Source organism: Rattus rattus, chromosome 11 (genome assembly GCF_011064425.1).
Source record: "Rattus rattus isolate New Zealand chromosome 11, Rrattus_CSIRO_v1, whole genome shotgun sequence".
Classification (NCBI taxonomy): domain Eukaryota; kingdom Metazoa; phylum Chordata; class Mammalia; order Rodentia; family Muridae; genus Rattus; species Rattus rattus.
The window spans coordinates 29,413,626-29,430,701 of record NC_046164.1 but is presented as its reverse complement, the minus strand read 5'-3'; the positions used below and the strand labels follow the sequence as shown (position 1 = coordinate 29,430,701).

The 17,076-nt window shown below is 41.8% G+C and overlaps 1 protein-coding gene across 1 annotated transcript; it reads left to right on the top strand.

Moving 5' to 3' along the window:
* Nucleotides 1-300: 300 nt before the first annotated feature.
* Nucleotides 301-16,144, top strand: Cnga1 (cyclic nucleotide gated channel subunit alpha 1). Its single transcript, XM_032916533.1, has 8 exons — nucleotides 301-419; nucleotides 1,153-1,254; nucleotides 2,843-2,905; nucleotides 6,964-7,005; nucleotides 7,095-7,202; nucleotides 9,115-9,222; nucleotides 10,483-10,589; nucleotides 14,316-16,144. Exons 1-8 carry the CDS (start codon nucleotides 313-315, stop codon nucleotides 15,728-15,730), a joined length of 2,052 nt encoding a protein of 683 aa, XP_032772424.1. The 5' UTR covers nucleotides 301-312; the 3' UTR covers nucleotides 15,731-16,144.
* The last annotated feature ends 932 nt before the right edge of the window (nucleotides 16,145-17,076 follow it).

The following is a 17,076-nucleotide window of genomic DNA, read 5'->3' as shown; positions in this document are numbered from 1 at the left end:
TCTCCTCTCCCTCTCCCTCTCCCTCAACTCCCCTCCCCATGCCCCGAATTCTATACTATACAGTCGTCTTGTGACTGGTACCTCAGGGGGAAGGAATGGCCCGCAGAGGCACCCCCTTCACCCACACCATCCTGCGCCCCCACCAAATATAACCCTGGCTTTCCTCTCTTTTTATAAAACACAACTGCCTGCATCTATCTAGGCTCATGGTGTCTCAGCATAGCCACTGTAGTGTGAAGTGTGATCATATATGTAAGCATAGAAATTCTTCTTATTAATAGGAGTTATGTCTTCTCAGATATTAAACTAACCATGAAGACAAATATTATCAATACGTGGCACTCCTTCGTAAATATCCCCAACGTGGTTGTACCAGCTATCGAAAAGGAAATTCGGCGCATGGAAAATGGGGCGTGCAGGTGAGTCTGTGCACTTTCTCACGCACTTTTAACACGAGCCCGATTTTCTGGTAACTTATCTAGGTTTGTTTTCAATTATATCATTTGTAATTTTAAAGTGTATAACCTATTTGATTTAGTGAATTTATTTATACTTTGAACAGTATAACTTGTTCATCCCATGATATTATAGGTTGTAGCTTTTGGAAACATCTATTAAGCAGCTTGACAAATACTTCTTTACTTATAAGTATCATGTTTCCCCATGGAAATACAAAGTCAAAGTAGATGACATTGCTATACATAAGTGTGAAAAAGTATATAGAATGTGAAATCTACTAATATATTGTAATACTGTAATTTTAAATACTCATAAGTGTGTGTGTTTGTGTGTGTGTGTGTGTGTGTGATAGAATTTTCTTTTAATGGAGGGAAATAACAGGAAGTGACTGTTCATTCACAACGTATAAAATGACTCAAAATTTGATGCTGAATTTCTATTGGACAAACACTGACCTCTACCAATTGGCCATCAAACAATAGTGATGGCGAGTCTTAGAAAGTGTATCTGAATCTTCACTGGGCACACACTCTATAGAACACTATACTCCTACCTCAATCTCAACATGTGCTGTGGATTAGTCTGAGAAGGGATGGAAAGTGATAGGGTGACTGCTCACCTTGAGGAGAATGGTACTCCTCAGAGCTGGTTAAAACATGAATCCTACTCACCTCTGCTTTCCCTGGATGGCAGCTCATTTTCTGACGATGACAATGGCTCTCTGTCTGAAGAATCAGAGAATGAGGACTCTCTCTTTAGAAGCAACTCATACAGAAGGCGAGGACCATCCCAGAGGTCAGTAGGGGCATCCAGAGTGTGTCTTTTAAACATGAATGAAAAACTTTCTATTCCTTCTAGAGAGTGGACTTGACAAAGGTTCTTGCCGTCGAAATACCATGCAAGATTTCACAAGTACCTTGCTATTTTCTGTTCCTTACCTTTGCTCTTTCTTGGAAAACTGCAAGTGTCTAACTATACACAACCATGGAGTTCCCAGTCATAACTATATCCCATCATGCTCCCTGATGCTAATGTTTGTTTCTCGGAAACTTTGTACCCCAATAACTCTCTTGACCTGAGCCTGAAGGAATAAGACTCTCAAGCAGCAAGACGTTGAGCACAATGACTGGAGATAGGAAATAAAGATGAAAGCCAAGAAGACAAAAGCAGTAACTCGGATCAGAATGCCTTGCAATAGCCCATGACTATGCCAAGCACACTTATTAAGAAGTACAGCATTATATGTATCATTTGTAGGAGGAAAAGAGTCAAGGTCAGTGGAGAGCTAAATCAGACAGTGTTGGCAAGGAGTACAGAGGATACCTAAGACAGAGCTGCCTTACGGCTGATAACTGTAGGGAGCAGCTAAAGATGGCACCGACATCCGGTACTCGAGTGTGGTAAACACCCACAAAGGGCATGTGTTGGCATTTCTCCGGCAGTTATCAGGCTGGGGTGATATTCATGCTAATGAGGTATTTCATGCTTCACCAATCCCTAGAGGACAAATATACAACATTAGCCTGTTTTGTATATAAGGCTAAAGGAGAACACAGGATACCTCAGACAGAGCTGCCTTACGGCTGATAACCACAGCCCAGGGGGACATGGGTTCCTCAGAAACCACAACCTTGACTCTTTCAAGGCACTGGCTCTAGTCTCTGACTGGCCTCGACTTGTCTGTTCCTAGACAAGGACACAGAATAAAGTTCTATTTGTCTTTTCATCGGGGCCTCTTAGAAAGTCTTAGATGTGTTTGGTGCCCCACACTCCCATGATCCTTTGCTTCTCCTGAATGCATCCTTCAGGGCTCTGAAATAACTACATATGACAGGGTGGGCTATCATCCTCTAAACTGCTATATCCAGTGGAGCCCACTACCAGGAGATATAGTATGGGATTAGGAGAGGGAAGCTTAATACCTACAAGGGTAGAGAAAGCAGTCACGTTTAAATATGGAGCCTGGAGGGCACTGAAGGAGTGTGGTATGCTGGGGATCAGGGTTTCCAATCCTATGCAATGTATTTTCATTTTTTTTTAGCTTTCCCCCTCTTTTTGTTTCTTCATGTTGACTAACTCTACCTTTGCATTCTATATTTTTAAAACTCTTCTTTCCCATCTTCCCGTCTTCCCTGACTCTCTGAGGTCAATGGCATCTATCTTGGTTCACTCAAGGCCAAGGATAATGCTAATTGTTTGGTACGAACCTTGACCAATAAGCCTTTACTAACTGCTTTGGTTCAATGCACCGCTTTCTGGCAAGCCGTGCTTCACAGAGCACTGTATTTTTAAAACAGTCATCTGGGCAATGTTACATAGTGAATGGAAAACTGCCAGTTGAAGATGGTGGCCATTGTGATCTTCTGTGTTTTTCCTTTCCCAGGGAACATTACTTGCCAGGCACCATGGCTCTTTTCAATGTTAACAACAGCAGCAACAAAGACCAGTAAGTACACCTACAGGAGAAAACAAAAGCAAGTGAAAAAAAAAAAAACCCACCTAGCAGTATGTAAATTGGAAATATAGCTAATACTTAGCACGTGGAATGATTTAGCAGAGGCGACATTCTATTATTTTGGTAATTTATATCTTGAAAGTGCACCTGCCCCTATTCAAAGTAATGTATATATTTTATTCATTGACTTAGAGATGTGTTTTTTTTTAAAGTCTATGTTACATATGCCACTGTCCTTCCTAAGTACAACAAAAGTCATAAATTCCTACACAGTAGACCTTGGGCCACATTCTCCAGGAGGCAGCCTCTGACGTAGAGGTTTGTGTGCAGATTCATTGCATGTGCCCTTCTGAGCGATACCTGGAAGGGAGTTACGGGTGGTAGAACTGGGCAGAGGGAGATGCTGAATGTCAGTGGATAGGTTTGATCTCATGGGAGTTTGGGGGCACGCATGTGTTTTCAAGCTGCTGCTGTCCTCAGGTAACGGAGCTGGGCCTTTGCAGTCACACGCAGACATTCAATAAGATCTGCCCTAGCAAGCTGGGAGATAAATGTAAAAGTGCTGATTTGGGGGGCTGGAGAGATGGCTCAGTGATTAAGGGCATCTCTGCTTGACCAGAGGTCCTGAGTTCAAATCCCAGAAAGCACATGGTGGCTCACAACCATCTGTAATAAGATTGATGAGGTCTTCAGGTGTGTACGCATATAATAAATATATCTTTTAAAAAATGTGCTGATTTTCATTGTATAGGCCTTTTTTACAAAGGATAGGAGAAAGTGAGTGACTGTGACCAGGTCTTGGCATGTGGAGAGTAGGTGCCTGAAAGCTGTGTGTAACTGAAACCTTGCAGCCCTCCTGTGTCCTGCTCAGATCTACTCTTTTAGATAGGAAATGATGGGGTTGCTCCCCCCGGGATATTCTTTTGTCCCAGGGTAACTTGTAAGAGTACGATGGTCAATGGAATATAGAAAGGTTTCTGACAACTTTACATGCTTTTGAGGTTTACACAGCAATTCCTTATCTGCTTTTACTCATCCTACAGCCCCCTCACCACTGCAAAGAACTCCTTCTGGCCTAGGAAAATGCAGACATTTATCTGGGTGTCATGTTTTCCCTTGGCATGGTTACTAGACGTGTCCACTCATTATCAAAGACAGGCCGGGGAAAGGATACCATAATGTCGTGGTTCTCAACCTTCCTAACACTGCATTTAATACGTGCTTAATACTCATGTGGTGATCACCGACCATAAAGTTATTTTCATTGCTACCTCATAACTGTAATTTTGCTGTTGTTATGAATTGTAAGTTTCTGATGTGCAGGAGGTCGGATATGCGACCCCTGTGAAAGGGTCCTTTGACCCCCACAAAGGGGCTATGACCCTCATGTTGCAAGCCACTACCGTAATGGATCATGTGCCTGTCAGATAGTTTTCCACTTTTTCATTGTGTTAACAGAAGGTGCTACCTATCTTTGATGATCAGGATCATAAAACTTTACAGTCTGGTGAGGTTCCTTTGCTGATTCTATTCTTGGAATGAGGAGTCCAAAGTGGCCAGAGGATACCCATAGATTAATGTTTAATAGGCCAGTAAGTGTGCCCTTTGGCAGACCCTCTTTCATGAAATGAGATTCTCTAGAACCACGAAACCTAGATGTGCAGGGCTGAGAAGTGTAGGGTGAGAAATGTACTTTCTCTATGTAAAGTGTCCCTAATTAAATACCTTGGTTCCTAGACCTGCGCATTCTAATCATGTCTAGGCATAGAGCACCACCTAATGACCATCCTTTCTCATGTATACAGTGTCCCGAATCATAGTCATTCATCTTCAAGGAACCTGTACTCGCTGTCAGCATTTCAGTGCCTTCTGAAGCTCACTCCACGCCTGTTACATGTCAGAAATTTCTGAGTGGAGCAACATATGATAGGACTATCGGCTTTCAAACTCAGTATCTGGATTGGCTACTTTTATGTCAACTTGACACAAGCTACAGTCACTAGAAATAAGGGAGCTTCAATTGAAAAAAAAAACAAAAAACAAAAAAAAAAACACATGCCTCCATCAACTTGGCCTGTAGGCAAGCCTGTAGAGTATTTTCTTAATTAGTGGTTGATGAGAGAGGGCCCAGTCCATTGTGAGTGGTGCCATTACTGGGCTGGTGGTCCTGGGTTCTACAGGGAGCGGGCTGAGACAGCCATGACAAGCAAGCCAGTAAACATGCCTCTATGGCCTGTGCATCAGAGCCGGCCTCCAGTTTCCTGCCCTGACTTCCTTGGGTGATGACAAGCAATGTGGAAGTGTAAGCTGAATGAAACCCTTTCTTCCCTATCTTGCTTTTGGTCATGGTGTTTTGTCATAGCAGTAGTAATCCTAACTAAGAGCATATCCAATGCCACAATTCCTTTTGCTAGAAAGTAGACTCAAAGTGATGGTGCACTGTGCTCTTTATAAGTGGCTCAGACATTAGAAATCCCTTAACAATAAGACTGGTCAGATTTGTGACAAAAAAACATATACCACAATATAAATCAGTATCAAAATGTTTGATGTACTTTCTGGGCAAAGATCCAGTGAAGTTAATTTGCCATCAAGTGATTTACCTAAATACTGCAGTAACATCTATGTACATGGCCCAAATGTTCTGTAACTGGAAGGCTGGCTGTCCAACAGCATCCATGGTAAGAAATCATGCGTTGCACCCAAACATGGCCTTTACTTTTGTTGTCGCAGAGGCTGCATTAATATTCACATTGTACCAGCACTGGGGCTATCCCAATGGGGGCTGGTTTATCAGCCAGCTGAATCCTGCAGTCTACTTGGTTGTTCTCTGACATGGGATACACAGATTTTCAAATGTTGTGCTCATGGATCTGTTAGTCTGCCTTTTCTCTAGAACTATTTTGCCTGAACATTCAATCTTTTTTCCAACTAGGTCCTTCACCAACTACCTAAGGCCTTTAGGATTGCCCTAATGGACACGAATGCACAAATCTTCATATATTCTTAAGCTAGCCATATCTTTTCCTATAGAATGTGAGTTGACCGCATGCTTTGTCATTGGGGAGTTAACTTAACCACTCTGTTTCAAGGCCACCTTTAGATGGTTTCATAGACATAGACAGTTTGGAATTCCCAACCCAGCTCATCCATGATCTGTGTTCCAGCAGCTAAAACTCCATATATGGCTGTAGCTAGGTCATAAGTTGGGGCTGGTAAAACAGTGGTGAGCAATATGGGTGGGACAGCGTGCTACCCACCGTCTCAGCAGCTTCCTCTCCCTCTGTGATTCATGCTGCACCTCAGATATACTACTTGATTATATTCGAGATTACTGTCCAACCTCATGAGCAGAATGACTGACCATGAAATTTTCACGAACTTTTCATGAAATGGTCATGAAAACTTTTATGAATGACTCATAAAACAACAACACTAACAACAAAAACAAAGCCAATCTTATTTCCTTGAAAGAGAATTCATGACATTTTCATGAGATTCTTGATGTTTTAATTTAACAATATATGAGAATTGTACCATAAACTTAAATTTAAAAAATCATTATTTTTATATATTAGAATTCTGAAAGTATACTCATTCCAGGCTGTTGTTTATTAAGTTAGTGAATTTCTTTAGATTTTATTTATTTTATTTGAGTACACCATCACTGTTCTCAGACACATTGGAAGAGGTCATCAGATCCCACTGCAGATGGTTGTGAGCCACCATGTGGTTGCTGGGAATTGAACTCAGGACCTCTGGAAGAACAGTCAGTGCTCCCAAACACTGAGCCATCTCGCCAGCCTGCTAGTGAATTTCTTTACATGTTTTTCTTACTCTGCCCTTTTCCACCTTTGTTTTCTATTCCCTGGGGCATGTTTTGCTTGTTTGTCTGGGTAGCTCTTTGCTTTTGTCTGTCCTTTGGGTTTCTGAGCACTGAGGCAGGGCTTCAAATGCAAGTCTGAGAATCCTTGCTCAACGGAGAGGAAAGTAGAGAGAATCTGCGTTTGAAGTGATGTGACTATGTGACAGAATCTGTTTTTCTTTAGAGACCCAAAGGAGAAGAAGAAAAAGAAAAAGGAAAAGAAGAGGTAAGCCAGACTTTGCATTAATGCCACGTTGTGCTTGTGCCTCTGTGTGTTGTTTGCAAATGGTAACTATACAGACTCAACTTTTCCAGCAAGGCTGATGAGAAAAAGGAAAGTAAAAAGGACCCAGAGAAGAAAAAAAAGAAGGAAAAGGAAAAAGAGAAGAAAAAGGAGGAGAAACCCAAAGAGAAGAAAGAAGAGTGAGTATTTTTTACTGGCCTTGAAAACAAATATGAGATTGTAATGCATCGTAGAGGTAGGCAAGATTTCCCAAAGCATGGAGAGAGCTTTATAGCAGAGAGATAGCCTCAGATAAAGTCCTTAAATATTTAAGAACAAACATTTTGTATAAATTGCTATCAAACTTTTTTCTAGGTTTCCTAAAATTAGCAAGTATGAATTTTCCAATTAAAGAATGTTGCCATGTTAGTTAATTCTCTCTCACAGGCATTAATGAAGATCACTTCCCATGAATATTCAAGTTAAGGATCACTGGGCACTGAGGATTGTTGTTGTAAAAATATAAAAAATAAAAAAGTAAAGTCCCCCCCTCCCCCCCCAGGTCCCCACCGCGGTGTCCCAAGATATCTGCTAGATATCTTGGTGGAAACACATCCCAGCCGCACTCAAACCCTCACATAAAAGAACACACAAGGGGTTGGGGATTTAGCTCAGTGGTAGAGCGCTTGCCTTGCAAGCTCAAGGCCCTGGGTTCGGTCCCCAACTCCGGGGGGGGGTGGGGGTGGGGGGGAGAACACACAACACAATAATCTTAGATCCAATTGATAAGATATAATTGCCCACTTAAACATACAAAGCCCGGTACCATCCATCCCTTAGGAACATTAATAACAACCTGTAAATACACAGAGCAGAATCTTAACATCACCTGCCATGGCTTCTCACCCTCTCCTCTGTCCTGTCTCTTCTTTCTGTTCTAGTCTCCTCCTCTTCCTTCAAACTTCTCTCCCGCCCATCCTTCCTTCTCCTCCAATGACAGGCCTCCTTCTATCCTGTACCTGCCCCTCACCTGTACTTTACAAATTCAATGGTGGTTCTGGTGAAGTTACCTGAGTTCTGAGTACATGACTAGGCAGCTGTCCTTGGGGCAGTGGAATTAGCATCAAAATACAGAAAACTTCTGGGCAAACCACAACAGAGGATCTCTTCAGACTGTAGAGATTTTTTACAGAGGACAAAATTAAAACTTGATAACTTCATTCAAAACATTTTGAAAAGTACCCCAAAGCCACGGTGCTTTTGGCAATGGCACAAGTGCACCCCAAATGCTGGCCTCTGAGGAACTCCTGGTCAAGTAGACAATTGAAGTCTAGAATTTCATGAAGGGAGGGCAAAGCTTTTGCAAAGCTTTTGTCCAGCTTTTAAGGAGAATTCTTTTAGATCAAAAAGAACTTGTTCTCTGAATTTATTTATACAAAATAACCCATCAACCAGTAATTCAGCTATTTGCGCCTGTTCAGAAAGTTGTTAAAGCTTTTATAAGGAGAAAATTTCTTAAAAATATAGGCTTGGTATTGGAACATTTCAAATGTCTCTTTGATCTTTGTTTTATTCCTTTATACTTTATGCCTGGTGTGCCTCTCAAAGGTCATTCCCACAAACATTTGAGCGAGTTCTGCATTATTGGTGCTGCACTGTCTTTTTTTATGGATGAGATACTGAGTCACAGTTCCCCTCCCTCAATAGCATAGTTCAGCTCATTTTGCTTCTAGATAGGAGAAGGGAAGTGATGGAAAAAACCACCGTCCTATTGCCTTTACCCTTACAAAGGTCTGTTGGGAAATCGATAGCTTCCTGTAATTTCTGTCATTTGCACTCCGTAGTTGGGGAATAGAACTGACTGCATCATCATAGTAAAAATAGGGCTTAACTATTTGTCATTGTAAGACTGGTTATTTAACTATCTACTCACCCCTCACTAACTAACCAGGCTTTTATGGTGAATATAATTATGGAGCTAATCTTCCTAAGTCAAGGGGATCTGAATTCTACTAGAATAACCATGGGTGGTGGTTTGGCCATATTTGAGATGGTAAATACAAATATTTTTGTTCTTTGATAATTTTCCTTTTTGTTTCTAACTGTTGCTAGGGAGAAAAAAGAGGTGGTTGTTATTGACCCTTCAGGAAACATGTACTACAACTGGCTGTTTTGTATCACTTTACCTGTGATGTACAACTGGACGATGATTATTGCCAGGTTTGAATATACATTTTATGTGGATTTCAAAACACTTAAGAGTTTACTGCCAACGTGCTTTGACCTAGGGCTCTTCAGAGCACACCACTTTTCTGTACATCAGGTTGGAAAGGGTGGCTGGATCCTTCCCAGTGTGTTTTCCTGAGGTTAGAAGGTCTTTTATTCCTGCTGTGCTTGGACACACGGTCTTGGGATGGGATGGGTATGAAAGTAGAGGCATTTTTCAAACTTCCGGTGGTTCAATCATGCCCCCTGGGCATTGGGAGGAACTATAATTCTTGCCCCAGAAAAAGTATTGTCCATAGTGAAAAGCAATGAAGGATATAGTGTCTTGAGCATCTTAATTGTTCCAGAGTAGGAACATTTTCCTTGAAACTTTTTGGGTATAGTGGGTATAGATAAGGAATGCAAACTTTGGGATGAGTGGGCTTCCCGGATGAGATTTGACTTTAGTTGTAAGCCATTTGTGTGTGTGTGTGTGTGTGTGTGTGTGTGTGTGTGTGTGGTGTGTTTGTGTATGTATGAATACACATGTATGTAAATGTGTGTGGAGACCAGAGGTCAGCCTTGTGTGTCCCTGGGATGTTATCTACCTTGCACTTGAGATAGAATCTCTCACTGACCTGGAACTAGCCAGTATATCTAGGCTGGCTGGACAGCCAAATCGGAGGGGTGTGGTCGGGTGGGAAGGCTGCTCCTCTCTGTTTCTCCAGAGCTAGGAGAAACATATGATGCCATGGCTGTTCTGTTGTTGATGCTGTTGTTAACATGGTCCTGAGGATTGAATTCAGAGCATCATGCTTGCCTAGCAAGCACTTAACCAATGGAAGGATCCTCCCAGCTGAGACTATTTATTCTTTGTTGTTGTTGTTGTTTTGCAAGACAGGGTTTCTCTGTGTAGCCCTGGCGGTCCCAGAAACTCTCCATTTATACTAGGTTGGCTTTGACCTCACAGATCTTCCTGCTCTGCCTCCCCAGAATTGGGATTAAAGGAATGTTCTACCATGCCTGGTTAATGCTTATCTTATATCTATACACATGTAACTAGTATTGATGGAAAAGATATAACTCAGAAGTGTGAGCAAATGAATCCTAACCACTCAAAGAGGGATTTGGGGAACTGTGATTGACTAAATGTGTTTTGCAGACCCTTCTAGCCTTAGCATGTTGTATGTAGCACCACGAAAAAATTATACAAAGGGGCCCTTGATTCCAATTAGTCTCTGTATCATTTTATTTATACATTTCTTTCTTTTATAGAGCATGTTTTGATGAACTCCAGTCTGATTACCTAGAATATTGGCTCATTTTTGATTACGTATCAGATGTAGTCTATCTTGCTGATATGTTTGTACGGACAAGGACAGGTAAGTATGATATTTATGGCCTTCTGAAATTTCTTGCTTTTATCTCTACCACATAATGACATTTCCAAACCCTCCTGTTCTTCGGGATAAACTCACAACCTCAGTTGCAAACATGAGTAACATTGTCCTACTCGTTGGCCTAAGTCATTTCTGCTGACCCAGGAAGATGTTACTAGGACACTTTAATTTTTTTTTTGTTAACCTTTATTTTTATTTTATGTGTATGGGTGTTTTGCCTGCACAAATGTTTGTGAACTGTGTGCACCAAGTGCCTAAGAAGGCCAAAAGAGGGTTTCAGATCCCCCAGACCTGGAGTTACAAACCATTGTGAACTGCCAAGTGGGTACTGAGAACTGAACTCATGTCCTCTGGAAGGGTAGCCAGTGCTCTTATCCTCTGAGCTATCTCTCCAGTCTCCTAGGTAACCTTGTTATTGTGGATTGGTGGTTTTCCTTCTTTGCCCTATTGACTGGGTCTATGCCAGGCGGAAGAATAGAGAGAATAGAAATATTTAGTCAATATTTGTGTGTAGGGGGCAATTGCTGCCAGACATGGAGATACTTAAAAGGGCACAAAGAAGCATGTCATTGTTTTACAGAAGAGGCTTAAAAGAGATGTTATAGGAAACTAAACTGGGTAGTTCATGGTGGTGTACCAGACGGTAGGGAGTACCATCCGATAGCTCTCTAGTGGAAGTGTGCTTAGCACGAAGGTGTAAGCTCACTGTTTCTACACTGCTCCCCACCGTAAATGTAACCATTACACACAGCACTGACGCCTCTCATAATCACAAAGGGATGCTCTCTAAGTGTCAGGGCAGTGCTAGGTTGCCAGAGCTTTCTTACAGCTTTGGGAGTCGAGGTGGGAAGAGAAATGAACTCTCTTTGTACTGCTGAAACTCTGGATTCGATATACAAGGCCCACCAGTAACAGCACAGAAAAGAAGATTCTAAGGGGATTAGAGACAGCCTGGAGGGTAAGATTAAGAAGTGAGAATGTTATCTGAAGAACTATTTATATCTCACACTCAAGGCGAAAAGCATAACTATGCAAAGCAGGAAGATGCAGGGCAGGCACCCGCACTGCTAAGAGTAGGGCTGGGATTCTGCCAAGGAGTTACGAAGCATCTATAACACCACCTACAATTTAATCAGTTCTGGTTAAGGGCTGGGGCTCACAAGGCTCTCCCTAACTTCAGATGTCAGGCACATGACCCAACTTGTGTTTCTTTCTTTCTTTTTCTTTTTTTTAAAGATTTATTTATTTATTATATATGAGTATACTGTAGCTGTCCTCAGACACACCAGAAGAGGGCATCAGATCTCATTACAGATGGTTGTAAGCCACCATGTGGTTGTTGGGATTTGAACTCAGGACCTCTGGAAGAGCAGTCAGTGCTCTTAACTGCTGAGCCGTCTCTCCAGCCCCCAACTTGTGTTTCTACTCAAATAGCTATACATTACGGTTCCCACAATCCCTCCTCAGGATCAAGTATTTGCTAGCAAGGCATACTAAACCCCCAAAAACCCACACAGTAGTTTATTCTATTAATAAAATAAAGGATATGATGAATGGTGTGGATGAACAGCGAGATGCAGCGGCAGAGAGGAAGAGTGTGGAAAGCCTTGAGAGCTTTTGTCTTCACAAAACTGGGTCATGGCATCCTTCTAACACTCTGTGTTTGCTGCCTCACTTGCCTGCTCTCGGATCACCAAAGTTGATGAAGTTTGTGAAAGGCTTTATCATAGGGCAGAGATAAAAAAATGTTGTTTCTTCCCTGCCCCTCTTCCTCTCCTGGTAGAAGAGGGGATGGAGCTGAAAAATCCCAAGCTTCTGAACATAGTGTATTTTGTGACCAGCCAACCTAGGAGCCTAACCAGAGCTGCCTCCATAGAACAAAGACGCCCTTATCATCTAAGGAATTCCGAGCACTCTGGAGTTCTGCATCAAGAGCTGAAGTCAAGGCTGAGTATTAGAACAAAGATACAGCTAGCACTTTGTTTTCTTGGGAAATCATAAAAATTTTAACAATGGTAGGCCATAAATTGAAAACAGGAACCAAATATGCAACTTAACATATAATATTACTGCCGAATATGAGTGCATTCATCAAAGAAAGGGTTTTCCCGGGTGTGTAAAATCATATATTGATCAATCACTCATTCGATTTATCTATATTTACCTATCTGTATTTTTTTTATGTCAGGAGCCATCTAGGATAGGCTAAGACTAGCTGGTGGCCCTCTTGGAGGTGGCCCACCACTCTTTTTGCATGGTCTGTGATGGGTGAGCTCAATGTCAAGGCCCCAAGAGATTGCTTCCTGCAATCTCAGGATTGCTTCCTGCAGCTGATATCCCTTTCCTGTCATTATTAAATTAAAATAACAATCCCTGGGCATTAGCCCACCCTATTGAGCAGATCATCATAAAGGTGAACTTCCATGAATTAATGCTGTTTAGATGAATTACCGATTGTATAGAATTTCTGGATTGATTAAAATAATTTTAGGAAGAAAGTTTTAAGAGATGGTCTCAGTTGCTTTGCTAGAAAGATGTAATGAAGTTAGAATCAAGAACAGAATGTGCCCAATCATAATAGTAAGTAAAGTGTGCATAATAAGAAATACAACAAGCCTTCATGATCACACTAAAAGGGAAATAGGTTTGGGACAAATTTGTGTTCAAGAAAAACATTTAGGTCTAAGAATAAAGCCACAAGTGTGCTCTATGATAATCCAAGGCCATGTAAAAACTGTTGCTTTGAACTTATAATGAGCATACTAGGATGAAACATTGCTTTGAACTTAATATCAACATCCTTCTGTAACTCCCATTTTATGTAATATTTCATCTCTGAGGTAACTTTCTAAAGAACTTTTTGTCTAAGGATGTATAAAAAGGCCAGAGAAAAGAAATAAAGTTGTTGGTTGGATAGTTTATCTTGGGGGGCTCTGTGCCATCCATCCATCCATCCATCCATCCATCCATCCATCCATCCATCCATCCATCTGTCCAAATGTATATTTTGTCTGTCTGTATGTGTGTAGGTATATGCGTATGTATGTAACCATGTGTGAATACTTGTGGAATTGATTGAGTCAGATGGCTAGGCCTGACCAGAATGTGGGTGTGTGAATGTATATGTGTCTGTGTCTATTTGCCAGTATAAAGCATTTTAATTCTTCTCCTTTCCTTCCCCTTTCATTCACAAAGAGTTAAGCAGCCTCACCAGAGAGGCTTCTGGCTGCCTGGACAGAGAAAGAAATGATAGCATTTTTTAAAAAAATCCCTTAATTCCCAGTTGATAGGCAACAGGTGTCAATTGCCCAAGAGATCTTAATCAGAGTGAGCAAGAAAGTTTCGGGGCTTTTAAAGAAGCTATCAGGAAGCATTCAGTATGGTGAGAGATCTAGAAGGCCAGAGACCACCAGTCTTTAAAACTACCTCTACATTCAGTGCTGTGTCCCAGTCCAAACCATTCCAGACCAGGCTGGCTCCCAGCACTTTTACACTAAAAAGTATGATTTTTTTCCTGTTTCTCCTACAGTAGACTCTTCTATAACCTCATGTAGACTTGGTCTTATGGGTTGTTAGATCACTGTAGACATATTTATTGAAAAGTATTTTTCTTTTGGCCCGGACAAAGCTGAGTAAGAGCTGCTGTAGGAAACGATCACAGTAGCAGAATAAACGGAGACAGTGTGGCTTGCCTCTCTTCTGTTTTAGGTTACCTGGAACAAGGGTTGCTAGTGAAAGACAAACTGAAACTCATAGAGAAGTACAAAGCAAACCTGCAGTTTAAACTTGACGTTCTGTCAGTGATACCGACCGACCTGCTGTATTTCAAGTTTGGGTGGAACTATCCAGAAATCAGGTTGAACCGGCTGTTAAGAATCTCTCGGATGTTTGAGTTCTTCCAGAGGACAGAGACAAGGACCAACTACCCGAACATCTTTAGGATCTCAAACCTTGTGATGTACATTGTCATCATCATCCACTGGAACGCGTGTGTGTACTACTCCATCTCAAAAGCTATTGGATTTGGGAATGACACATGGGTCTACCCTGATGTTAATGATCCTGAATTTGGCCGTTTGGCTAGAAAATACGTCTACAGCCTTTATTGGTCTACCTTGACTTTGACGACCATTGGAGAAACCCCACCCCCCGTGCTGGATTCCGAGTACGTCTTTGTGGTGGTAGACTTCTTAATTGGGGTTTTAATTTTTGCCACCATTGTCGGTAACATAGGCTCCATGATTTCCAATATGAATGCAGCCCGGGCAGAATTTCAATCAAGAGTTGATGCTATCAAACAGTACATGAATTTTCGGAATGTGAGCAAAGACATGGAAAAGAGGGTTATTAAATGGTTTGACTACCTGTGGACCAACAAAAAGACAGTCGACGAGAGAGAAGTCCTGAGATACCTCCCTGACAAACTCAGGGCAGAGATTGCCATCAATGTTCACCTAGACACGTTAAAAAAGGTTCGTATCTTTGCTGACTGTGAGGCTGGTCTGTTGGTGGAGTTGGTGTTGAAACTACAACCCCAGGTGTACAGTCCTGGAGACTACATATGCAAGAAAGGGGACATTGGGCGGGAGATGTACATCATCAAGGAAGGCAAACTTGCTGTGGTGGCAGACGACGGAATCACGCAGTTTGTGGTGTTGAGTGACGGCAGTTACTTTGGCGAGATCAGCATTCTTAACATCAAAGGCAGCAAGGCTGGCAACCGAAGAACAGCCAATATTAAGAGCATTGGCTACTCGGACCTGTTCTGCCTCTCAAAGGATGACCTCATGGAAGCCCTTACAGAGTACCCAGATGCCAAAACTATGTTGGAGGAGAAGGGGAGGCAGATCTTAATGAAAGACGGTCTACTGGATATAAACATTGCGAATTTGGGCAGTGACCCTAAAGACCTGGAAGAGAAGGTCACTCGAATGGAGGGGTCAGTGGACCTCCTGCAAACACGATTTGCCCGAATCTTGGCTGAGTATGAATCGATGCAGCAGAAACTCAAGCAAAGATTAACCAAGGTTGAGAAATTTCTGAAACCACTTATTGAAACAGAATTTTCAGCCCTTGAGGAACCTGGAGGAGAAAGTGAGCCCACAGAGTCTCTACAGGGCTAAAAAAACTGGCCAATAGCAAAAACCATGCACGCCGTGTGATCCTTTTGAGCACTTGACCAGAGACAATTGAGAATTGGGAGAAAAAGAGTTCTCTGGGAAATTTTTCTATATTGAAAATGTGTGTGGGTAGATGACACAAATCTGTTGTGCAACACTGCAACGAAAGTATCATCTTATCCTGGGATTTTTCACAATGGACACTGTGCGAGTACATGAACTGATTAATGTGTCTGTGTCAGGATCCGTTTATTCTCTTTCCCACAGATGCTCCTTTTATGAAGTAATCTGTAAAAATGAACACGTATCGCTCTTTCAGGCCACTTGCATCATGGAGTCAAATGTATTCAGTGCAACTGCGTCCCTTGTGCTTGAGACACAGTTATCAGAAGAAGTAGAACGCAATAAAGTGAAATTGATTACAAAGCCAGAGTACGTATGAGTTATTGGAAGATGAAGTAGGGAATAAGTAGTGTCTTACAGAGCTTCAGGCCACGTTAAGGAGACTAGCCTTGGTGGTGATGTAAATCTGGGTGATGGAGGGAAACTTCATGCTGATAGATACAAAACGAATCGTGTTACAAGAAAATACACATGCACATAAATGTTAAAGTGTTCATTGCCATCACATGATGATATAGAAGATGTTAAATTTAAGCAGCTCTCACAATATGAAGGCCTGACAACAGTGGCTGTTATCTTCCTTTCCTGTCTAACCAAGTAAGAAAAATAGACAAATGTAATACTGTTGGATTATTAACTAGGTCAGGGGCCCTATCAGAAAAGAGGACCAGAATGTTCTATGGGCCAGTACAAAGCTTCTTAGAAAGGCCAAATTTTTAAATACCAAGGCTTTAACTAAGCAGCAGAGTGCTGGTTAGGGAGTACAAGGCCCTGGGTTCTATTGCTAGAATAAATGGAGGCGGGAAGGGGGTGAGAAAGGAGGGGGGGAGAGAAGGAAAGGGGAGCTAATCCATTAACATTATACCTTTGACATTTCCCTTGTACGTTTTGTATAGTACCCCTTCATTATCAACACACATATGTTTCTTCACAATAGAAGAAATGTCTTACTCCTCAGATAGGTATATTATATATAACCCAGCTTCTAGCTGAAACAGTTCACCCCTGTTATGCTCCTCCTCTTCTTCATGAGGTAATATAGGAATGAGTGCTGCACTTCTTGTTTAGCTCTGGCTTCTGAGAAGTATGACAGGCATCAGGGTGAAAAGAGGGTTCAAGTCTTACCTAGGCTGGCAATAATGCCAAGCATTCTTATTTGGATATCGTCAATCTCAAGCTGATGCTTACCTTGGACTGCTGATGGAATGTTCGGTCAAAGGCTTGCG